Below are 24889 nucleotides of genomic sequence, written 5' to 3'. Positions count from 1 at the left end.
GTATATATCAAGTGGGAACTGTACTGAAATGTCAGAAGGGTGATATAGGAATATTTTTCTACTTGTAAGCTTTGAGAGTACACACACTTTCATAGCCTACATGCACCAGTCACAGACAAGTCCTCAAAGGTTCTCAAAGTGAGGTCGGCAGACTTTTAGGGGTCCTTGAGGTGGTTCCAGAGGGTCCGAAGAGACTGAAGAATAGTTTGTATGTTCTCAAAATCAATGCTATGTGAAATTCCGTGTTCTCTTTCCAGGGACCACAAGGCAGTGGGCAGGCGACCTTTTGATAAGATGGCGACCCTGCTGGCCTACCTGGGGCCTCCTGAACACAAACCCGTGGCCGACACCCACTGGTCCAGTCTCAACCTGACCAGCTCCAAGTTTGAGGAATTCATGACCAGGTACGATCTATAGCAGCCTGTAACATAAAGTCTCTACACAAACTTGTTTCTCATGCACACCAAGCCAGAGATCCTCTTTATGTGTGGCCTTCTTTAGACCTGCTAATGCACATTATGTGTATATGCTGTATATTCACATATTTGTTTTCTTTGTATATTCATGTTCTCTCTCATTTGTATGTTGTATATATTGATATTTTTATATTTTCTCACTTATTTTTGGTATATTTTCATATAGCACATCTTTTCAGTCTCAGTAGGTTCAGCTATTTTACACACCCTCATAATGCTGTATTTCATATCTTCTTTCATGCTTTTCATTCAAACATTTTCACATAATATGATCTTGAAATGTGGGAATTGTCAGTTGTGTTAGATGTTTAATACTCCCCGATTTGCTATATTATTTATATTCTATTTTTCCTCACTTTATCCTGTGACTATGTTGATGCTGCAGCGACCCAATTTCCCCACGGGGATCATTAAAGTTTCATATTATCTCATCCGTATTGTGGCTCACGCTGTGCTATGGGATTTTGGTCGACTTGCCGTGTTTTGACAGTCATTCACCCTGTCAAGTAAATGAAGTGGTAACAGATCCTGAGCTTTTGTGGTTTCTCCTTTGTCTCTTCCAGGCACCAGGTCCATGAGAAGGAGGAGTTCAAAGCCCTGAAGACCCTCAATATCTTCTACCAGGCAGGCACCTCTAAGACTGGCAACCCGGTCTTCTACTATGTGGCTCGCAGGTAAGGCCTGGCAGGCACCCATCTTACCTCTATCTACAAATCGGATTGGGCGGCAGGTCCACTTAACCGCCTTGCTCTAAAATAGACTGATGATGCAGAGTGTTTTGCTTAGTAGGAAAACACACAATCTTTCAGCCGAGGGTTGAAGCATTATTTTTTTGCTTTCAACAAGCTTAATTTCTCTGAGCAGTGTAGCATTTACCTTTTTATTGTTGTGATCATTATCTGGTCAGTGTCCCGTGAGTTTTGTATTAGCCTTCCTCATATACAAGATTTAATTGAAAAAGATGTAAGCCTTTCTCTGAAGCATCACCAAGTGCTTATTTTTACACACCTCTTAGGACCGTAGCAGGGTGTCTTCAGGCTCTCCACCTAAAAACGACACTTCTAACAGATCACCAATTTGTATTTAAAGAGGCATGAGGTAATCTATGACTTTGAGCAACCTCTGTTGGTGACAAAGGAATTGCAACAACATGGACACGTCTCTAGCATAGCTTTGGTGGCCTGGAATTGACAAAGTAATAAAGTTACATTTTCCCATTAGAGAGGAGTAAGCTACCTAATGAGAGCAGAGATCTCACAGAAAGGTCAAGTGAAGAGGTAATATATCACCACACAATATACTACAATAATAATACTGCTTGGTCATTTGCTTTTTTGGCTTGAGAACAAGGCTTTTTAGCCGTTGTTGCTGAAATGTGTTGCAACATCTGTTACTCGCTTGTAGCACTGTCCTCCATTGTTGACCAGTTGAAAATGTGAGTTTTGAAAGCCAGAAATCTCAGCACCTGGCAAAGTATTTGTTGAGTCATTGCTATTGAAATCCTTGCACATATATTATGGTGATTTTGCGCTATGGAAGAGTAAAAATGATTAGGTGTTACTGCACCTTCACACCAGATATGTCAACTTGATTAGGTTGTAGAATTGAGGCGGTGTGTTTGTGGTCACAGTATATAGCAGATATGGTTTGGTGGCATGCTGTAGTCTCCTTCCTCTGGGTAGGCTATGTGTTGCAAATCTAAAGTGACTCAGTAGACTCTCCACAGCTAAATGCCAGCTACTCTTGGTGTCATTTTTGGGAAGGACCTGGGTTCTTGACCATAATCAACATCATTTCTCTATGTGTGTGTGTGTGCTTGTGTGTGTATTTTGTGTTCCTCATTTCATTATCGTGATGAGTTTCGGTAAATGAGATCATTTGTACAGCTGTTCAACAAACTGCGAAGCCCATGCAACTATCAACAAACCTTTATTTAAAATGCCTAATGTGACAGAAACCTAGTTGATGAGCATTTGATGCATATGTGGCCCTATCTCTTAACAGCTTAGGCCTGGCCTATATTGCTTATTCTTCTGTTTTGTTGTTTGAACCTTCAACAACCTTCACGATTGGAAATCACAGATAAACCCTTATTTAAAGCACTTTGTTCTGCTTTTCTTTTATGTTTTTTTATTATCCTATAACTTAATTTATCTTTCTTTCTTTTTTTTTTGGTCATTGTGAAGCGTCAGCATCTTAGTACCTTCAGGCAGTTGTCAAATCCTTTATCTTGCTTCCAAACAGGGTTTTTGTCATCAGGTCCTACCTGCCTGTTGGCATGGAAACCACTCCCTGTCAGCTTCATAACTACGAACTGTCTCTGCACAATAGAATGTCAACTTTCTGCTCATTATTAAGCCTACTCCTTTCCTCAAGTTCAGATTTAAGGTAGCCAAATACTTCAACTAAATGTATTAATTTGGGACACTAAATGAGAAAGGGGGATATTTACTGGCATTCACCACCCAACCAAGACATTTCATGTCGGTTGCTGGAACCTGACACAGTCCAAGCCCTAATGCTGTGTCTTATTGGACTGACAGCCACTTCAGTTGCCTTCTCCATGTTCAGTATCTTAGTCACACAGCAATGGTACTCATGATCTGCTGATGCTCTTAAAGCCAGAACAGGAGGGCCTCAGAAATATAACACAAAGATCACTTTCTTGGACATAGTCTGAATGTCGCTCAACAACATTAGCTCATGCAGGACTGTCTCATTTCGTCTGCTATACTGGAACAGGTTTGCTTAGGCTATGTAATAGTGTGACGCTGGTGAGGAAATGTTTGCATATTCGTAATGAAATTCAGTATTCTATTTTAAAGTGCAGGCAACATATGCTTAAAATATTTGAATTATTCCATTTCTATTCTCATGCTTAAAAGTAGGCACTTTTATGACTTACCCCAGATCAGAGCTCTCAAAGCCTTCCAAAACTTATTTTGTTTAAATGTTGGCTGGCCATTGGAGCCCTCTCCCCTAAAAATACATAGCTATTCTGTATTGGTAATGCTGACTCTAACATTAGCTGGTATATTACTAGTAACAACAGATTTATTTACCATTTATATGCAGCATTTACCTCATCCCCAACAATACTGATCACCCATGTCATGTAGACTACAGAAATTAACATCTGCCTCTACCAGGGCTTCAAAAGACAAGTGAGAATACCACTGGTTCCCTTTGAGGATACCATCATCACTGCTTGCCCCAAACTGCAATGCTGTTGGCCAGCCAACTGGTAAATAAACCTTCTTTCCAAATCCGTTTGGGAGAACACCCAAAACAACCACCGTCCCCAAATCAAAGGTTTTGAGTCTGACTACTGCCTTGCTTTCAGAACAGGCATGCTCCCCGTTTTTGTTAAAGTTTCCTCAATAGCAAGATCAATGTTTAAGTTCTGGCTATTTTCTCACAGTACTTTCTTGTGCATTGTGATCACATCATCCATTTGTATGTCCCGCCTACAGCAATAGTCCAATCGCAATCCTCTGACACTTTGTACCCCTTTACTCCTGGCATTAACATGCCTCCTGGGTGATCAGATTGTGATCGAATGCCACAAAAACCAAAAATCCAGGTGTAATGCACTCAAGACACATTGAAGATCCAATAACTCAAACCACCTCCAAAGGTGGGTAGAAAGGCATTTGACCACATTAATAAAGTAGTGTAACTGCAAAGCGTTTTCAATCCACATAGGAAGTATGTAAATAGATGCAAACCATTTCATCCTCTTGTAATGGAAGTAAACTAAGTGTACTAGCAGCCTTCTCCTCCGCTGTTGCGCATGATATGCATATTGTCCACAATCTCTTCCTCTGTTCTGAAGAATAAGAAAGATCATACAAGAATTTGCCAGTTTGTAAGCACTTGCCATCCATAGGACATATAAGTGGAAGTGATGTACGTACATGACAATTTGCGTTTTGCGTGGGAAAGAGAATCCGATCCCAATGTGGCTGCATGAGACGCATTTTAACGGCAGGTGTAAATGTAATCCAGCTAAAAGATATCTGGACACAATCTGGATACAAGACACATTAATGCCAGGAGTAAACGGCACCATTGTGTCTGAACTGCCTGCTCAAAGGATGGCAGTTCCAAACCCCTGAATTGGACCCTTAACTATTAGTGGGAGAACGACAAAACTGACCCCTGTCAGCACCCGAGGGTGAGTTCACCCCATTACACAGGGCTGACTGCTCAGCTGTATAAGTGGAGGAGGAGATTGCGTTGACTGTTAACAGGCCACAGTGGGTTTAGGGCTATTGACTGTGCATCCAGGTACAACAGCATCCATGAACTACATATCATAGCCTTTTAGTTTGTTCTTTCTTGTTTCTTTGAGGGAAATTTTATACCAGTTTCCAGTGTGTGCAGCAAAAGTTGTTTGATTTAACCTTTAAACATAACCTGACCAGTTGGTGGAGAATTGTGTTTGTCAATTGATTTCAGTTTGTCATGGGATATCACACATAATTTTATGTCATGTGTCACTTTGGCTTGTAATTAGGATATTACCTCTAAGTATAACACATAACAAGTATGATGAGAAGTAGTATATAATTTGAGCTATGTGTTGGTCTTGGTTGACTCAGACGCTGTGATGTAAGTAAAATATAAAGGGGATGTCGTAACAGCAACTATTCCACTAATGTTATGCCAAACACGTGAAGAAAAGTTACCTTAGAACATAAACTTTACCCAAACCACCATGTAAATGCATTCCAAATGGGTTTTCTTGTCTTTTAACTCAAAGAAAGCATAAAATACAGCAGTGTCTGTCAATGTACAAGCATTATACTGAGAGTTGAGCATCGACATTACCACACCAACTGAGGAGTGTCAGGATATTTTGAATATTTTTCATGTCATGTATGTCTATATAGTACATTCATCTATATGTACAAGAATTTGAAAGACATTGTCATATTGCACTTTGTAGATGGTCAGCTAGTTGAAATAATGACAGAATGGACATTATGATTATGTGATTTTAGGCAGTAACAGTCGGAAACAGTTTTTACAACGGAAATGAGCTAAGTCAATGTTCGGTCATTCTTGGCCATACATTCAGTTTTCAAAATAATCCAATGAGTAAAGTGTTTTGGTAATGCATCAGGTCAAGGTGGTTTCAGAAGGTGTTGAAGGCTATCACCATGACTAAAATATTCAAGGCGACTGCTTGTGGAGTTTGGGTGAGGAGTCCGTGGCCTCGGTTCCGTGAGCTTCCCATTTTGGGCTTCTTGGCAGAAGAGCGCGGGCGTGCAGTTGTGCTTGTGTGTGTGGAGAAACTGTAAAAAGTCGTGGCAGATGTCCAGACAAACAGCATTTGGTCCCCAGATTCATTCATACCCCCTCTTTCTTCTCCATACATCCCAGTCTCGATAAGTGCCGATTTTGCCTGGTAACCAGAAGTGACCTCTGCAGTCCTTGCAGGAGGTTGGCGATCATGCCCTACATCTCTAGTATCAGCTCCAAGCGGTGGCTCTGTGTATGAGGCAAAATGCCACTCCCTCCCAGGTTTTGCCAGATGGGCCTGCCCACAGGTTGGCCTTGTATAACAGGGGCAACCCAAGATGGTGGCCTGGGTCTGCTCTGCCCAATTTATAAGCTTTGTTATGTTTTCTTCCTCCTCACAAGCCCAGGGATTATCTCCAAGAGTCATCACCTCAAGTCCAGTCAACTTTTCAAAGATCCCTTCCGACACCCAGGAGAAGCGGTTAGCATGCAAGTAGAGCTGAGCCAACCTGGGCAGTCGATCCAATGAACCAGGCAGGATCTGCACCAGATAGTTATGGGACAAATCAATGGTCTCTAAGTTGTGTGGCATGTTGGTGGGCACAGTCCAAAACCGATTGTGACTGAGGTTGAGAGCGTGGAGACTGGGCAGTGTGTTGTTGATGAAGACCACTCTCTCCAGCTCATTGTCCGACAGGTCCAGCACCCTCAGGTTCCAGTGGTAGGCTGTGTCATTTTTGTCCAGGGAGCGTAGAAGGTTCCCTGCTGCTCGGATGTCCCACAAGGACCGGGGAAGGGCGGGGGGCAGGTGCTCCAGTCGATTGTAGGACAGGTCCAGGGTTCGCAGGTGCGCATAGTGGCTTAGCTGGCTGTCGAGACCTAGCAAGCTGCCAGAAGAGGATAATTAAAAAAATGACATGAGAGAGACCATATTATAACCAGCTGACTGTATCACAGAAGCAGATGTACAGCACAGATACCGTTTAGACTTGCCACACCACAGTCTATATCTATTTCCCACCTTCCTTACCCCACTTTCACACTTCAAGCAGTTGATGTGTTGCTCTATTTTCACCCTAACCTAACCAAGCACTAATTAGGTAGCAATAATCAACAATAAAGAGAAATAAACCTCATTACTATGTAGGAATTTTTAAGACGTTTATTCCTGTAGTCTTTCAGATAGAAGCTGTAAAGAACCGGGAAGCTTTGAATGGCTGTAATCAACATCGTGTCCATTTTGCACTTGCCAGGTGGAACTATTGTTTATGAAACTAAATCAAATCAGAAGGGTAACAAGGAAGGAAATCTGATGTCCATGAAAAGTTCAGCTGTGGCCAACTTTTCTCAACTGACAAGCTTGTTGACTGTCCACACATCTGCCAAGTGTCCCTGGTTGCTCGTCTCTATAGGAAGCGAATGAATCTCTGGTGACTTGTTGATGGTGTTGCCCACAGTGCAAACACGGTTTTAGACCTTACTTTCCACCTTCTGGGATCTCTTTCTTGGACATAGAAAATCCAGTCTAGCCTTCTGACCTGTGGAGCAGGGCCGCAACCAAATGGCGATGCAGAGCTGGAGCTGCTTACCTATTGAACGAGAGGTTGAGGGAGCGGATGTTGTGTTGCAGACCAGGCGGTAGCTTGGTGAGGCCCCGCGAAGAACAGTCCACCATGCGGTGTCCCCGGTTGCAGGAGCACATGGAGGGGCAGATGGACAGCACCCAGCCCCCCAGCAGCCCAGACAGCAGCAGGAGAAACAGGAAGGCCAACGGAGCAGAGCAGGCAGGCATGGCGAGGGCTCTGGGCGGGGGGCAGTGAATTCCAGACAGGATACGGAGATTTGGGAAGGGATTGAGAAGAGATAGGTAGCATGAGAGAGATGGAAGATAGAATGTTAGACATCTTAAGTTGATTGGAGGGAGAGGAAGTAATGGAATGCGGGAGAAAAGTTAAGGGTACACTCAATTTATGTGTAATGTGTTCCATGTTTATTGTGGGAATTCCAAGACGAATGTAGAAATTGACATGGCGTACTAATGTAGATGAACACTTGATGGTTTTTTTATTGTATATTTGGAACATTGGTTGAAAGTACCATCAAAGTGCCATTTTGGGTCACTAATGTGGCATAACATGTGGCATAACATTTATTCCATTGCTTTATCAGTGGTCATCATTTGGGTACTGAGTGTAGAATAGTTTTGGACCCTCTGTACAGTTTTCTGCATCCCTCTCATTGCCTCAACCAACTCAAATACAGGAAAGAAATCTGTTCAAGGTTAAAGTGAGTGCTTGCCCTCCTTTGGATATACTCTATTTCTCAGTGGAGTGCTTCCACATGAGCATGAATTACTATTCATGTCCTCGTGAACATTTCAGAGCAATTCAGTGGCAAAATGTAAATTAAGGTTGAATGTCAGAATACTTTTAGACAGCAGTCTGTGATGTCTAGGTCAACTGCAGGGTGACCCATTACATCCACATTACTGTCTTTGTTGTGCTGCTTGCCAACAGTGTTCAAAGGTATTTAACCAAGGGTTCTCTAGATGGTCTATTAATACCTAGATACTCAGATTGGCTCAGACAGTTACACTTACTGTGAAGTAGTACATACCCTGAGCTTTTGTAAATGTAGTTGTAATCACCATTTAATACCATTGAAAGTAATTTGGATTTCGTTTTATCCGTTTGGGAAAGTGCCTTGAAAAATCGCCTCTGATGCATAGCAACAGCAGTACAAATGGAGGGCAGTTCGATTATGTCGGACGCCCACGGCACACTTAAATTTAGGCTCTCCTCTCATTTGACATTGTGACAGTTCAGGTTGTGTTAAGGGCTGCCCTGTGCCGGAGTTGGAAAGGCTCGCTCTGGTGCAGCTTACAAGGGTCCCAGTCATTCCGAGCGCCCGACCGGCTTGAAGCCCCGCCAGTGGGGAAGGCAGCTCGGAAATACTGCAGTGAGAGCCGACTGAATTCATTTAGGACAACACACAGACCGCCTGTCCCCAGATGCAGAGGCAGGAGTCTGTTGAGCAGAAGCGGCGCGCGTGTGTGTGTGTTGGTGTGTTGTGCAAAGACTGCTGTGTCACGTTATCGCCCTTAAATTGTGCAGCTTTTCCAGAAACTTCTTCATACCGTGGCACCCTTCAGTGAGTGATAACGGCTGAATATTCAACATAGTTAGACCTTCCACGCTAACCGCACCATCGAATTCCTCCTCATGTAATTTCAAATGCTGTCAAGTCACTTTTTCAAGGTCGGTATTAAGACCTGCCAAACAGATAATGGAATATCTGATTCTGATATCTGCGCAGTGATGGAGCAAGGCATAGTAGTTCCCTAATGAGCCAGCACTACACTACACTGCAGTCGACTGGGTTAATATGCTCTGCAGTCAAATATTTCAATGCCCTGGAAATCAGGTGTGTGCATGTGTGTGGTGTGTGTGTGTGTGTGTTGTGTCATGTGCTCTCAAGTTGTCTTCCCATTCTGTAAATCACTCACCTCATCCTCTCCATCCTTTCAGTCTGTCATCTCTCCTTTTTTCCTATCGTTTCTCCTCCAGCTCTTTTTCCTGTTTTCTTTATATTTTACTTTTCGACTCTGGCCCTCTTGCTGCCGTTCAGACCGTTGTTGTTTTTTTTCTTTTTTTTTTCTTCTTCTTTCCCCTCCCCGTTTTTCCCTCGTCGGTGAAGGTAGGTCTTTCTTGTCTTTTTCTCTCACCTTGTTTTTTTTTTTTCCACCTCTCTCGTTCTTCGGGCTTTATTGTTTGTGTTATGCTGTGCTGTGGCCAGGTAGCGTCTCAAGCTCTTTGTTGCTGTTGTGGGCGTCCTGGCATGGCAGCGAACGGGGCTGCCTGCTAGCGTCAGCCTCTGTCTTGCTCGCTCCTCTGCAGGCTCCTGATGCAACTGCAAGTCCGGGATGGGAGAAGGAGAAATGGATGGAGGGGAGGGGGGGGTAGAGCGAGTGAGGGGGAGAGAGAGAGAGAGAGAGAGAGAAGAAAAAGAATTGCAGCACCGACCTGGCTCACTCTGCTGCTGATGAGGCAAGCAAGGGCTGGAATGGGGGGGGGGGTCGGTAGGAGAGAACAGGGGAGGAAGAGCTGCAAGGGGTGGGGTGGGGATGGAGGGGGCTACTGCTGACTACAATCTTTTTATAATCAGGATCTCTCTCGCTTTCTCTCTCCTCTCTCTCTCTCTCTCTCTCTCTCTCTCTCTCTCCTCTCTCTCTCTCTCTCTCTCTCTCTCTCTCTCTCTCTCTCTCTCTCCCTCTCTCTCTCTCTCTCTCTCTCTCTCTCTCTCTCTCTCTCTCTCTCTCTCTCTCTCTCTCTGTCCCTCCTCTCTCTCTCTCTCTCTCTCTCTCTCCCTCTCTCAGTTGTTTAAACGGGCTGTTCATTCGTCATAGCAGCCAGCTGTGTGCAACTTACTGTACACAATACACCACCTTTTTTTCCTCCATTTCCCATTTGTGTTGCATACACACACACACACACAGACACAGTTCTTTATCCTCAGAGCACACTGGACTGGTGGACACAGTTTTTTTTCAAATTATTGTGACCAAAAGTACTTGATTTATCATGCATGTTTTCTCAAATTGTGATGTGCAGATTTTTTTTAGGTGTTTTTGTTTTTTTCTGTAAAATAGCGGGAACTGATAAAAAAAGGAAAAAATGGTAGTACACAAAAAGCTCCGTGGTTGGCTGTAGCAGAACACCAAGGTAGAGAAGTGTGGTGATTTGGTGAAAAAAGATGACACGGAGGTATTCATATTGATCAACAACCCTATCAACCCACGCAGATATATTTAAAATTTGACTTTATGTGCAGTTATGATTTTAAAGCTCACCTCTTTGCTGACGATGTGCTATTATTTTACAAGACCCAGGTGGGGAGTAGGACTAGGCATCCCTGATATCACCTTTATTATCTGGCCTATAATACAAGATACCATTTATCCTAGGCCTATAAAACCAGGAATGACATTGCTAGTCTGTTATTTTTTTAATCTGTACATTGGCATTACCCTAAAGATAATTTTAAAATTGATAATCCTTTGATCCAGTTTTCTTGCGAAATACTATTACACAAACACTTGGCCTTGAATGCAATATCCTTACCATCATGCCCACTTTGGTACAGCCCTTTGTTTAATGCAGTTGGCAAGACATTGAGTTGCTGTACCTGGCAGTGCAAGTATATTTGACAGGTTGGACAGTTTGTGAGGGATGGAAATATTATACCATTTAATGAGTGGAAAACACAGTTTGAGTTAAAAGATACAGATTTGTTTTGACTTCAATTAAAATCCATTTTGATGGTTCTTATTTCTAAGTACCCAGAGGTTGGGACTAAGGAGGACCTTGGTAACAAACATCCCCCTTTAGTTGCTGTTATGCTGTTATTGACAGTTATGTCTAGCTGTGTAAGAAACAAAACTATTCAAATAAAGCGTACAATTATGATGAACTGGAAACAACATACACCATTCTGCTTCAGCATAGATAATTGGATGAAGACTTCATGGATTTAGCAATGGAGCGGTAGCCTCAGTCCTTCAAGAATACGCTAATGAACTTGATGGACCTTGGACCTTAGTCAGATCTTACTTGAACAATAGTTTTAATGTATCACCTGGTATCTTTTTGCTTTGTGCCTTTTCCTTGGCTTGTGCCCCCTGTGTGATTTGGGTCTTGCTGACTCGACACCCTGTTGAGCTCCGCATACCCAACTCCCCACTTTATGTACTTATTGTATTGAATGGCTTTGTCCTGCTTGTTCTGTTGTTGTATTGTTGTCTTGTATTTTATTGGTGTTTGTCTCTTTATCATAAAATGCAAAAAGTGTTAATACAAGAAAATCCTACTTTTTTGCACCTATAAGTATAACTTTTTCCCTGCTGGTAGTGTAATTATACCTTTGTCTCCGCACAAACTGTAGTGGAGAACTTCTTTTGTCGCAGCTTGTATGGTACAATGTTTTTGGTAATAGCCTTTAAGGCCTCCGATGAGTCGTCCTTTTCTTTTTCCTGTCAGAAGCCCCTAACAGCTTCCGCAATAAGAGCAGCTGGGAGCTGAAAAGTGCAGAGGCACGGGGAACATGGGGGAGAATGACTGCCCTGTAGCTAGTGGTTTTTGTTTTATGATGACAGTGCCCCCACTACTAGTGGCACACTAGCAGCCAAAAAAAAACCACACACACTGTCTGGTAGATGACACATAAACTTTGTAATCTACAAGACAGGATTTGCTGCAGAGTCTTCACTTTCTCAATCTGCTCTTGAGAAATCTTGAAACTTGTTTCCTAATATGTAGATGCAAAGATCAACTCATTGTACACTACCCAGGGTGGTTTTGATCTCCTTTTGGTCAACTGTACTTCATTTGTTGAATTAATGTGCTATATGCCCATACTCTGGCCATTTCAAATTAGTGAGACAACAGACAAACAAATATGTGTTATTTGCTTCAGGTTCAAATCCAGCTTTTGGTTTTGATGTTTAAATGTTGTAATGCACTGAAGACACATATTGCCCGTGAAACATGATTCACACCCTTTTTTTTTTAGATTCACACTTAAAGACTTCCTCAACACCAGTGTGAAAACCGACAACTGAGGCATAGGATGTTACAAAACTGTTTTTTTTTTTTATTTAGCCTGTGGCATTCAGAACCATTTGTCAGAATGTTTCGCAGTATCCCTGTCCCTAGTCAGCTCCCTGGCTGCAAGAAGTGAAACAAAACCAAAATAAGTATTGTGATCTCCCTCAATTTAGCTACTTCTCTTTCTCCAGCACCCCGTCACCCTCTGCTTTCCTATCAGCTGCAATATAAATACAAAGACTTATGCAAGCCGTTATGGTCATATTTCCTCCTTTAGCATTCTCAGCAGTGTTGATACATTGTATCAGATAATATTCAATGAGTGGCTGGGAAGACTGTGAAGGTGTTGGGCACCGAGAACTTTGGATTTATGCTGGCTGTATCTTCCAGTCTGGGTGACATTTTTATAGGGGGATAAAGAACATGCTGTGGGTTAGTTTCTGGTGTGAGAATCCTTGGTGTGGGGATGGGGAGCAGACATTGCTTGCTTCTCTATCACTACCCAGGAGGGAAAATTATGGTAGAGCTGTACATATATACATAACATTTGCCCTGTGCATCACATCCAAATGTGTAGCCAATATACCCAATTCATCCTGCATGAGCACTACCTACATTGCTGAAAGACCATGATGATATCAGACGATAAAAGGTGGCTGGATTGAAGATATGAACAGGAGAAAATAGGATAAATTTGAAGTTGCTTTCTGCTGCTAATGCTGTGGTTTCAAGTCTGATTCATAGTTTCTTTTTTTATGGTTTTGACATTTTCCTTTTGTAAACTTTGTATCGTTCTGTATTGTTAGTATACTGCTGGGCAGCACTGATCTACACAGGGAGAGCTACTGCAGCATTGCAGTAACTCACTCACTAATGGTGTCAGGCCTGCCTTAGAGAGGCTCAGCCTCACTCTGACTTTCATTCACTCATAGCATCTCTATTCCTCCCTCTTGGTATCTTTTATCCATGCATTTTCTTTCCCCTTTGAATGGCCCATCCTGAGAATGCTTTGTTTTTTAGTTAGAAGCTTTCTTTAATACATACACAATAAAATACATACTTTATTTTAACAATATGGTTTTCGTTAACATCAGATAATGATATTTAGGCACTTCATTACTATATTTTGTTCTTTTGAAACTAGATTGGAGGAAAAGCATCAACACAACAGCATGGAACAAAGTCACTAAAGGAAATTAGATGTCAATTTTGTATAAAACAGTTAAGACTCTGTCTTAAGGCGTAAAAGTGGATCAATATGTGCAGTTAATGATGAAATAGAATGTTTTGTATTCCCATCAACCCATGGTGTCATTTTAAATATGTCTTGTCAGATTGTCTTCATTTCTGCAGTGGAGGCATAGATAGGCATCAGTTTGTTCTGTATCTTGGTGACAGTGGTTTCCTCTGTTTGGACAAGGATCAGAGTAAGTTTCCTGTGTTCTTTGACACAACACAGCAGTTGTTGTTGCTGCATAGAAACCTGTGGAGGTGGAGCTGGGGGGAATAGAATGTCTGTTTGCTGTGTTCATCTAAGTTTGCTCTAGGCCATCATCCAGCAGCGGTGGAGGGTTGGCGTCTACGGCGTCAGCTAGAGCAGGGGGAGTCGCCGAATGGTGTTGTCCAACGTCAGCGATCTCTAAAGGTGAAGCAGGCGGTTGAGGTGGAGGGTCATTCGTGGACAGTGGGTCATTGGTTTGTGAAGAGGTCACTTGGATTGGAGCTTCTACAATCTCGGGAGCTTCCCCCATCTGCGTCTTTTCCGGAACAACCGCAGCAGTCGCATTTCTAGCTTGTAGCTCGTCTCCAGCTACCTCTTTTCCAAATGTACTACCTGGATGATTATCTCCAAAGGTACTGCTCGGCTTAATGTCTTCTAACTCTTCATCCGTTTCCTGGAGCAAGGACAGCCTCCTGGAAAGCCTCTGAGGTAGGAAGCTGGAGAGGGAAATTCGATTGGATGACCTCAGTTCTACTTGGTCGTCGCCGTCAGTTCCACTATCAAGAAATGGTGAAGGGCCGGCCCAATCTCTAGTGTTTATCTGCTGCTTCTGGAGCTTCCGTTTCTTCACATAAATGACCAGGAAGCCTATCATCATCAACACCAATGCTCCACCTATTATCCATGCCACCGCTGTGCCGTGGCTTTTTCCCTTATTGGGCTCTGCCTTCTCGTCTGGCTTCAGTGGAGGTTTTGGTTTTTTCTTTGCCTTGGTGGTGGTGATGAATGGTATCTTTGTGGCGACCGTGGGTGCTTTGGTTGTACCTTCTGTTTGCTGTGTAGCACCACCACCATCACCACCACCCGTGACTGTGCCTGCATTTGTAGAGTTGTTTACAACAGGCTTGGTAGATGTCTTTTCAGTGGAGATTTGGGTCGTAGGTTTTGTGTTGTAGGTCTGTGTTGGACCTATCACTGGGCTGGTAAGATTTTGGTCAGTGGTGGTGAGAGGGTTTGAGGTCTTTTTTGTACCTGGGCTTTGGGAGAAGGTGCTGGGCAGTGGAGCAGTAGTTGTAGCTTCTGTTCTTGAGTTGTTGGCTTGAGTTGTGTTTACAACCATTGCTGAAGATGTGAGTTTAAATTGGATTGGTGTCGTGGACTGTGTTCCCTCTGTTGAGCTGTTGGACTGAGACAAGATGGAAATGGGAGTTGGTGCTCTTTGGATATCTGCTGATTGATTCAGTAAGGATAGTACAGAATTCTTTGTTGGAGCTGATGGCTGTAAAGGTCCAGGACTGTTCGTAGTTTTTGCCTCTGTTAGACTTAAATCCCCCATGATGGTCGATGTGAAGTGAGCGCCTGAGTCCTTGCTGTGCAAAGTGGGTGAAACTCCTTCAGGTTTCATTGTGGAGATGTTAACTGAGGACCTGCTGGGTTTTGTTGTCTGGCCATCACTAGGAGATGCGTTTCTCTTAGCCCTCGTAGGTGAACGACCTGTTGAGAATGAAGGTAAGCTGGATGCCTTCCTTTCCTTCGATGGATCTTGAGCCTGAAGTTCACTGGTGAGATGTTGCTCGATCATGTTAAGGAAAGTAAAGCTCTTCTTACTTGCCGTCACTTCACCGGTCCTTAAGGTTGTGAAGTTGTGATTCTGTCTAGGTGTCACTGTACCATTTACTGTCAGTGGCATCAGCCACAGAAACAGTAGACTTACAAAATAGATTCTCCTCATTATTTTCTTCTGTCTTCTGACTGGTTTCTGTCTCTTTGTAGCTGATGAACAGAGGAAAATATATTGTTAGTGATGCATGATATGGGATCTGTAGATGTGCTGTCTCATGAGGAAATGGTTTAAGAGAGTTTCAGCAAAAACCGGCAATGTTGTGAAATGTAATCTGACATTTGGCATCATTTCCTCAAAATGCAACTCAAAGTCGGCATTGTGTTTTAAGGATCCATGTTGTCTATATCTAAAGCACGACAGTTAACATTTTCATCTGGCTTATCATGTTCATTTCCCCATCTAATTTTTACAATATTAAATATTCTTATAATAGTAATTTTTAGAAACATTTTTCAATTTAATCAAAAAGCAACCCGCATAGTTCCGTAACACATCTTAATGTACTTGCCGCCTCATCCTTTCCTAATCACAACCATCTAATGCCGTTTGATGGATTGAAACATTTTAGAAATATGCTTTTTTGTTTTTTTTAGATAAATTAAAGCTTCACATATTCAGGTGATTTTTAGCTGATTTTAAATGCCAGAACTACAAATATACATGACTTATCTGTTTCTATTCTCATTTGTCCCCTCAACACATATTTTTAGTACACCTACATGTGTACACTGTGCCCCATTCTTGGCTCCGGCATCAATCCATTTTAATAATTAAAATGTACTTACCAAAGACTGGACACGGCATAACCTGTTGTTGTGTTATCCCAGGGTATATTAAATGTATATTAGTGGTTGGATATTCCGCAGTTGCACGGCTCACATGGTGCACGTTGAATGAAAGCAGTAACTGGGGGTGTGGAATGCATGACTGGTTCTTGCTTCAGTTACAGGAAGTGTGAGCTGTGAATCTGATGACATCTTTGTGCGTTAGGAATCTATCTGCCTGTGGTAAACACTGTAGTCTAAATTCAGAGGCGTTGTGTGACAGTGATGGACTGCACCTCCATGGTTATGGTTGAAATTTTGCAGTTGAGTCTGTGCTCTGAGGGAGTGATTAAGTGTTCACCTTGTAGAGTTTAAATGGAACGTCTCTCGTTTGTGTTTCTTTCAGTGATATTCTCTGCATTGGTAAAAAAAATTCTTTGCTCAAATTTTATCTGCTATATCAAGAAGAAACCACCACAAAAAGGCTCTTTTTATCCTTCAATGACATGTTCATTGAAAGCCATTTGCCACCTTGTGGCCACTTGAACAAGAATCTTACATCCGAGAATTTGTTGTACCCACATCAGATTGCTATTTTGGGACTTCCTTTTCGTTTTCAAAGCTGCTGTGAAACATACAGCTAGTACTATCTACTATCTGCTATGCTAGTACTATCTCAGGCCTATCAACGAGCTGATTTTTCCTGTTTCCATGTTCAACTCCACAAGCCTTATTACATTAAAGCAGTTAAACATTTCACCAGGTCAGTTTTTTCAGTATCAAATAGATTCACAGATTTTATTTATTTATTAAACCAGGTACAGTAATTAATAACAAATACTTATGTACATGTAGGCCTGATGGCATGTTGATTTACTGATCATTTTAATTTAGCTAGTGAATACTTACTTGCATGTGGACTTTTATGTTCCTTGCAGACCAAATATCACAATATGTTTTTGTCATTTTTAAGGTGGCCGTGTATAGACTTTATTTAACAGCTGCATATGAAGTTATAATGATGTTTACTGCACACTTCATTAAACTGCATTATTGTTTCTCTGTGTCACAATACAGGTTGTGTTATTCTGTTAACTCATCAAGAATGGTGACCAAAATAATTCATTTCAAAATTCGCAAAATCATAGAATTTGTTATTTTTGACATTGTCTAGCTCGCTATAGAGAAGTTAAGATAATTAACCTAATAATTAACCTAATAGGTGTTATTAACTACATGATATTATATCTTCAGGCCAACCTTTTAATAGTTAACTTAGCAGCCGCTTATTACATTTTTTTTAATCTAAGCCCATAACTGGAGAGCCGTGTGATTAGTTTAATGCTGTGTAACATCTGGTTTATTAAAAAAATTTTTAGTAGCATTTTCTCTTGTTGATTACCATTCACAAAAGGTGTCAAATAGTCAAACATTGATTTGAAACAAGGGAGTCATTCACACATTGCAAAAACATCCATTTACTTAGAACAGGGTGTTTAAACAGCCTCTTTTCCATACACAGGAGAGTTATGAAAGTACAGTTAGATCAGAAAGTCTGCAGTACAGTTAAGAGATCTGAGACAGCTCAACTGACACAAGTGAAGGTCAACAGAGAGACTCATTAACATAACAAGGATTCTTGGCAGACTGTATACCCAGTTCTTTGACCATTCGTTTCAACATGGCTGTTAAAAAGTCTGCTTTCAGCAGCAAACAAGGTCCCTGGCATAAAAATTGGATATAGATCTTGGGATGCTTTAGAAGTGTGCTGATCTATCGGTTGTTGTTCTGCCCTGTTGTCAACACTGTTTCAAAATTATTGTATTCACTTCAGTCTATGTTATGTTGGAAAGCAAGCAAAAGAAGCCAAATCAAGCAGTCTTACTGTCTTTATTGCTAAGCAAGAACGCAGAGAATGTGCCATATACTCATTTGTTAGATGTATGAAAGGTTATACTTAATTTGGCAAAAATGAAATTGGGATTCCTTCTCCCACTTTTTTGCATGTCTGTGATATAATGAAAAATGTACACCTTCCTTGTTTATCTAAGTAGTATCTTCACATCCTCTGTCTTTATACTAAGTTGACTACATCAGCAGAGGAACACTGTTCTTATCACATAATTCAATAAAAGATTCTCACAATTCCATCCAAGTATTTCTATAAAAACAAATCTGTATTTTACTAATTGATACAATTATGCAGAAGGTATCCCACTGATACCACCATACAACAAAATTCATGCACATTTTACTGAACTAATTATCCAAGGTGAAAATATTTGACAAGAACCCAAATGAAACATGCCAAATGCACAAAAACTTGCGTTGAGCCACGAGAGCTGTACTGGCCTGGTTGCTGTTGATGTCTTGAGTGGAGCTGAGCTCTCGGCTTTGAATCTCTGAGGCTGGAGTTTAGTGGGGTGGAGTTACTACCTCACACCACTAGGGGCATGTCCTCTAGATCCCTGGGAACATCCAGACAGGAGTCCCTGGAAGTGGAACTCTGCATGTGACCGGCCATTTCTTCTGGATCAAATGCCATTGCTTTGGCACCTTCCTCGAGCCCGGCCTCAACCTTCTCCCCTTCCTGTCGTATCGCAGCCTCCCCCTTCTTCTCCTCCATCTCTCCGTCTGCCCTCACCTCCTCGAGCATGACGCTGGAGTCACACGGTCCGACCAGTCCTGCCACCTCAGGCCGGTCGGTGCCCCAATAGCCTGTACCACTCACCAAGTCCATGTTGGAACGGGAGGGGCGGGGTGCGCGAGCTCGACGCTGTAGGTAGCATACCTGGCAAGCCAGTACCAGGGTGGAGATGAGCAGGCAGAGGATCAGTCCCCCTGCCGAGGCTACAGCAATCAGCCCCATCTGGGTGTCAATTAGGCAGTCAGCACCAGTGGCATTGTTGGGAATATCAAAAGGGTCTGTCTGGTTAGTGGTAATGACATCAGACTTTACAATGGGGGCTGAGATGAGACTTGTATCTTCTGTTGTGCTAAACACAGACTTATCTGTTCCAGCCTGGTCTGCAAAGGTAGGACAGATTGACAGCTGGTTGAGTAGGAGAAACAGGAACAGAGAAGTTCTGGTACTTTCCATTGTGCTCTGAAATAGAGAGAAAGAAAGAAAAGAAAGTTACTTTCAAATTGACAACACTGGAAGTTTTATGGGTTCAGTAGTGAAATATTTCTAGTAGCTGTAATGTTTTTATGGTTAAATCAATTTCCTCATTGTGTGCTACAGAGAAAGCTGGGATTGGTTAATCTTACTTCAACTCAGAAGGGAAATTAATCAAAATTGTGCGCTTCCCTAATTTCTATGTTAATTGGCCAAGATAAATCTTATTCTCACTGTCACACAGTACAGCAGAACTATTAATTAATGATCCTCAACCTGCAGCCCAGCTGCTCAAGGTGAGTTTTAATGTACTCATTTGCTCCTAACCCTGGTGGAGCTGCTCGACATACTGTCAAAAATGTGTTCAAAAATATGAAACTTGATTTTACAAATGAATTGCCATTTTGTGTTTTTTGAGATTATGTAATTATAAGAGTGTTTGAATTTGATTTGATCAGAAAGAGAAGTTGGGTAAACCTTTATCGGCAACCTTACCTTATTTTCTTGGTTCCGAGCAGAGCAAATGATGTTGAGGTCTTGGTTGAGGGACGGAGTGAGACACCTGCTGCAGCTTGAGTCACTTTTGAGATGCTTTGAACACACTTCCTGTCCCCTGTCTCTGGGGCTCTTTCTGACCTGGTTATTTTGGGCCTTCGCTTTGGTACCACAGATGTTAATCAGATCTTAAAAGAGAAGGAAGACAAAGAAAAGAAAATTTGCATATATTGTGTACTATGTAATTTCTCAGAAACTCCCTTAATGATAAGCACACCCAGAAAATCATTGGTGTCTTGGAATGATTGAATGGATTGAAAGGATTAGCAACTTATTTATTGGATTTTCAGCAGACTTTAATGTGAGCTAACCACTCAAAACACAATATCACAAGGCCTTGAATTCTTTAATTCTACTGAATTTGACCTTGTCTCATCTTCCTTGTCCCCTTTCTTTAGATTCAAAACGGGCCAGATCAACGGTGACCTGCTCATCTACCATGTCCTCCTCACCCTCAAACCCTATTATGCCAAGCCCTACGAGATTGTGGTGGATCTGACCCATGTGGGGCCCAGCAATCGCTTCAAGACGGACTTCCTCTCAAAGTGGTTTGTGGTCTTTCCGGGCTTTGCCTATGAGAACGTAGCAGCCGTCTACGTTTACAACTGCAATACCTGGGTGAGGGAATATACCAAGTACCACGAGAGGCTACTGACTGGCCTGAAGGGCAGCAAGCGGCTTCAATTCATTGACTCTCCGGCCAGGCTGGCCGAGCACGTCGAGCCTGACCAACAGAAGCTGCCTGCAGCTACGCTGACCCTGGAGGAAGACCTTAAAGTGTTCCACAATGCCCTCAAGCTGGCTCACAAAGACACCAAGGTCTCAATTAAGGTAAGATTGCAGCCCTAACACATTGAGTTTTTGGAGGGTTTTAGATTTGTCTTCAGTATATAATATTTTCTGGTTCAAAATGAACTTTGATAGAATAGTTTGATAGAAGGATTGGTTTAGTGGAGGTCAGTTTGTTAATAAGCTCATAAGTTCAATTGATTATATATGAATATATTCAAGGTATGAGTGGCAAAAGAGATTTTAGTTAGCCTTGGGTTGGCCAAAACAATAATGTCTGTTTTCTTGCCAAACAGGTGGGCTCTACGGCAGTGCAGGTGACCTCAGCAGAACGGACTCGTGTCCTTGGCCAGCCCGTCTTCCTCAACGACGTGTACTACGCCTCAGAGATTGAGGAGATCTGCCTGGTGGACGAGAGCCAGTTCACCCTCACCATGGCCAACCAGGGCACGCCGCTCACCTTCATGCACCAGGAGTGCGACGCCATCGTCCAGTCCATCATCCACATCCGGACACGCTGGGAGCTGTCGCAGCCCGACTCCATCCCCCAGCACACCAAAATCAGACCTAAAGACGTTCCCGGCACCCTGCTCAACATCGCCCTACTCAACCTGGGCAGTTCTGACCCCAGTCTCAGGTCAGTCCTGCAGAGCATTAAAAGTTAGAAAGGCCAGATTTTAATGTAAAAGCACTCGCGTCTTATCAGCCGAAATGACAAAGTGGGGCTACAGCAGAGAAGAGCGTGTCATCCCTGTAATTATGACCCCGCAGATTCACCCTCGTTACCCAAATTAAATTCTGTTATCGGGTATGGCCACAAGAAGTGACAAATCCAAACTTAAGAGTAAAATCAATAAGTGTCTCTTAAATAGCTTCCAAATTGTCATTGTCATTTGGAGCTGCCAAAGTGCAAAGTTGCCTAGTGCAGCTTTAAGGCTAGGGATACACTACATGACTTTTAGGCTGATTATAGCCTCAATTTGCCATCACAACTGTTTTTCAAGACTGGAACAAGTTGACGCTAGTTTGTGGTGGTCGTACAGATGGTCTCTGAGTGTGTGAGGGTTCAGGACTTTGAACGACTTGAATCGGGAGCTGGTCAAAGCCAATGAGAGTTGAGCACCAGAGAAGGAAACCAAAATACAGCAGTTTGTACTTTCCACAACATTTGTGGCTTCCATGGCGGGAAATCCACTAGTGTGTATTCTCCAAATGCAATCAGTCGTCAACTGTGTGTTCCCCAAATCACACTGGTCGTCAAGTTGTGTGTTCCCCAAACCCAACTGGTGTGGTTTTCCCACATCCAATTGGTTGCCAAGCTCCTGTATGACGCAAGAGGAAAAATAATCTGCGTATGCCAGTCATTCAGTGCGTAATGTCTAATCTTCTCAGTCTGTTTTGCTTATATAGTGTCTCTCTAGCCTAAGTGGAACTGTGCATTCTGGTGCAAGATATCAGTGTATACTTTAGGAAGCCATTTGTGTATATACACTACATCTCACAAATGTAATCAATAATAGTCAATGCCTTACTCTCATGGATCATTCTGACCTTATTTTATGTATCTGTTTTGATGTGCTGTGGCATGTGCCGTGTGCCCCAAATGAGAGGGAAATGCTGAAAGTATCAGCACAAAATTTAAAAAAAAAACCCTGAATTACTATTTTATGTTCCCCGCACAGGTCTGCGGCGTACAATCTCCTGTGCGCTTTGACCTGCACCTTCAACTTAAAGATTGAGGGCCAGCTGCTGGAGACGTCGGGCCTGTGCATCCCAGCCAACAACACCCTCTTCATAGTGTCCATCAGCAAAACCCTGGCTGCCAATGAGCCCCATCTGACACTGGAGTTTCTGGAGGAGTGCATCTCAGGCTTCAGCAAGTCCAGTAAGCCCAATTGACACATGTGCTGGCACGCGCATACATCTACACACACACACACACACACACACACACACACACACTGACATACATTTTGTCACGCATCAACATCACTTCCCTCTCGTTCTTTCGCGGTTAACTTTCTCAATCTCCTTCCGTTTCAGACGCGCACTTTGCATTCACTCAATACCCACCCACACATCTGCCCGTCTCACAATCACAAACATCACCATGTCACGACCAGTTGATGTAAAAGCCATTAGTTTTAGGTGGGGTTCTGTTTGATTGCCTCATCCATCAGTGTGCATTGAGCTGTGGCTGGGAGGCCTGCAGTCTCCCCACCATGCCATTCAGCCTGCAAACTGCAGCGGCTACATTCATCACTGCAGCAAGGACAGAGCAGCAGATGTTATCTAGCTGTCTGTCCTTTACCTGCATCTGTACATGTTCATCTTTCATTATGTTCACAAGCATGGCATACGCTGGTATACCTGAGCACATTGCGTTCATATTGGTTTCTGTATGTCTGCTTCTCAGCGAAAAATCACACTATCCTGCTTTTGCAGAGTTCCTACTGATCATGGAAGTTTTTTGAATATCATGGAATTTTGAGAGGTGTAGTCCAGACAGGGAAAGTCAGGGAATTTGATACATTTTCTAGGCAAGTTGGGCAATATCAGAGATTTTACTAATGGGTCATTTTACCGAAATATAGCAGAACGTATTTTTCAACTTGTTTCACACATTCATTGCATTCTGTGGTGGTTTTCAGCCCAACTGCAGTGGAAGCCCATGAAAGGACATTAGGTCATTAAAGGACAATTCCCGCACGATTTGAGTTTTTCGCTCATTTTTTTTTTACGCTTTCCATCCTGCTACTGTTTTTACATGCATCACCGTAAAATATATTTTTAAATCAGTTTTTGCCATACATACCCGAGACCTCTAAGTCGATCGATAAAGGTAATCCATCACTGTGAATAAGAATAACAGTCTTTTTATATCACACTATAAACGCTTACATTTTGAAATAAGTTCCAATCACTGTTTCATATTAACATTTGGAAATTTGGGATCTGCTTGTAAACAAGAAGAGGCAATTAAAGGAAATTAAAGCTAGGTTTTACACAATTACTGCTTGCTGCCCTCTTCTTTACTGGGAGTAAAGGCTGGGTTATAGTTTTGTTTTAGTGTCGCCTTAGCTTGCTTGCGGCATCTACAGCGGTGTGAGCATTTACAGATGTGCACTGGTGGTTCTGTGCCTAGACCGCCAAAACACTTAGATTAGATTCTGCTAAGAGTTTGAGAGTAATACATAACTACTGTTTGCTGACTGCAGCAGCTGCTGCAGCTAGTCGCTACAGAAACAAACACGCTTTTCATAATCAACACAGAATGTGGTTGAGGCAGCACATTTCCTACAACAGAAGAGGAATAGTATGAACACACCCTAAGTCAGTGGTTCTCAGCGTGGGGTCCAGGGACCACCAGGGGTCCTTGAGGGGGTTCCAAGGGGTCCCCAGCAAGTTGATGAATTGTTAAAAGTTCACCCTTTCATTTACAAGAAGTGAACACAATTAGAGAATGTAGAAGAATGACTGTTTCGATCATAGTTTGACTGTTATCTCTCTACCTACAATACAGATACTCAAGGAAATCAAACAATAAAAAATATTCTCAGATTTGGGTCTGAGAGGCAAAATCTAATCAAATGGGGGACTGTGGCTCCAATGTGGACTAAATTAGGGGTCCTTGATAGGAAAAAGGTTGAGATTCACTGCCCCAAGTCACAGATAATTAGAAATCCTAATATCAATACTGGCCCTAAAGACTACTTAGCCATACCTGACATTATAATGTAAAATCTATAATCGTGTGCGCAATGTTTGTCTTGTACAGGTATTGAGCTGAAGCACCTCTGCCTGGAGTACATGACGCCCTGGCTGCTCAACCTGGTTCGCTTCTGTAAGCACAACGACGATGCCAAGCGGCAGCGCGTCACTGCCATCTTGGACAAGCTCATCACCATGACGATCAATGAGAAGCAGATGTACCCCTCCATCCAGGCCAAGATCTGGGGCAGCTTGGGGCAGGTGAGCCTTCATTGGCACTTTTTTTTATGCACATTAACTCTACTCCTGCAACTAGAAGCAGCATCGGCTGGCAGAGGCTCCAAGGATCTAAAAGAAGCTAACTTAATTACAGTCTTGAATTAGTATCTAAGAATTCTTTCAAATTCCACAATTGAAAGGTAAGGACATGATTATTAGGAGTGAGATGGCAGCTTGTTTTATATCAACAATTTCTGTCACGTTAATTGCATCCCCTCAGTGGCACACTGTCGTACAGCATTCATTTACTTAATGCATTGCCTCGAAGCACAATAAACCTGCC

At 42.5% G+C, this 24889-nt stretch overlaps 4 protein-coding genes across 6 annotated transcripts in view; 1 reads left to right on the top strand and 3 right to left on the bottom strand.

Annotated features, from left to right (window-relative positions):
• Window positions 1-24889, top strand: part of LOC139646243 (neurofibromin) — a 77655-nt gene that overhangs the window by 38314 nt on the left and 14452 nt on the right. For all 3 annotated transcript variants that reach the window (XM_071522207.1, XM_071522208.1, XM_071522206.1), the window contains exons 34-39: window positions 258-404; window positions 1040-1150; window positions 20226-20658; window positions 20913-21253; window positions 22299-22501; window positions 24395-24588. In XM_071522207.1, coding sequence (XP_071378308.1) covers window positions 258-404; window positions 1040-1150; window positions 20226-20658; window positions 20913-21253; window positions 22299-22501; window positions 24395-24588 — 1429 coding nt within the window. The remainder of the gene's footprint in view (window positions 1-257; window positions 405-1039; window positions 1151-20225; window positions 20659-20912; window positions 21254-22298; window positions 22502-24394; window positions 24589-24889) is intronic.
• LOC139646248 (oligodendrocyte-myelin glycoprotein-like) lies at window positions 5617-9574 on the bottom strand. The gene is made up of 3 exons (XM_071522214.1): window positions 9229-9574; window positions 7313-7525; window positions 5617-6610 (listed from the first exon to the last, which is right to left on the bottom strand). Exons 1-3 carry the CDS (start codon window positions 9240-9242, stop codon window positions 5617-5619), a joined length of 1221 nt encoding a protein of 406 aa, XP_071378315.1. The 5' UTR covers window positions 9243-9574.
• On the bottom strand, window positions 13381-16279 carry LOC139646245 (protein EVI2B-like). The gene is made up of 2 exons (XM_071522212.1): window positions 16176-16279; window positions 13381-15539 (listed from the first exon to the last, which is right to left on the bottom strand). Exons 1-2 carry the CDS (start codon window positions 16192-16194, stop codon window positions 13858-13860), a joined length of 1701 nt encoding a protein of 566 aa, XP_071378313.1. The 5' UTR covers window positions 16195-16279; the 3' UTR covers window positions 13381-13857.
• LOC139646247 (uncharacterized) lies at window positions 17516-19814 on the bottom strand. The gene is made up of 2 exons (XM_071522213.1): window positions 19768-19814; window positions 17516-19260 (listed from the first exon to the last, which is right to left on the bottom strand). The coding sequence occupies exon 2, from the start codon at window positions 19252-19254 to the stop codon at window positions 18592-18594; it is 663 nt and encodes a 220-aa protein (XP_071378314.1). The 5' UTR covers window positions 19255-19260; window positions 19768-19814; the 3' UTR covers window positions 17516-18591.

This window comes from Centroberyx affinis, unplaced genomic scaffold (assembly GCF_046629955.1).
Source record: "Centroberyx affinis isolate AG114_WGS23_722 - 3 ecotype Tasmania unplaced genomic scaffold, CSIRO-AGI_Caff_v1 ptg000966l_1, whole genome shotgun sequence".
NCBI lineage: Eukaryota > Metazoa > Chordata > Actinopteri > Beryciformes > Berycidae > Centroberyx > Centroberyx affinis.
This window is presented reverse-complemented; position numbering and strand designations above follow the sequence as displayed.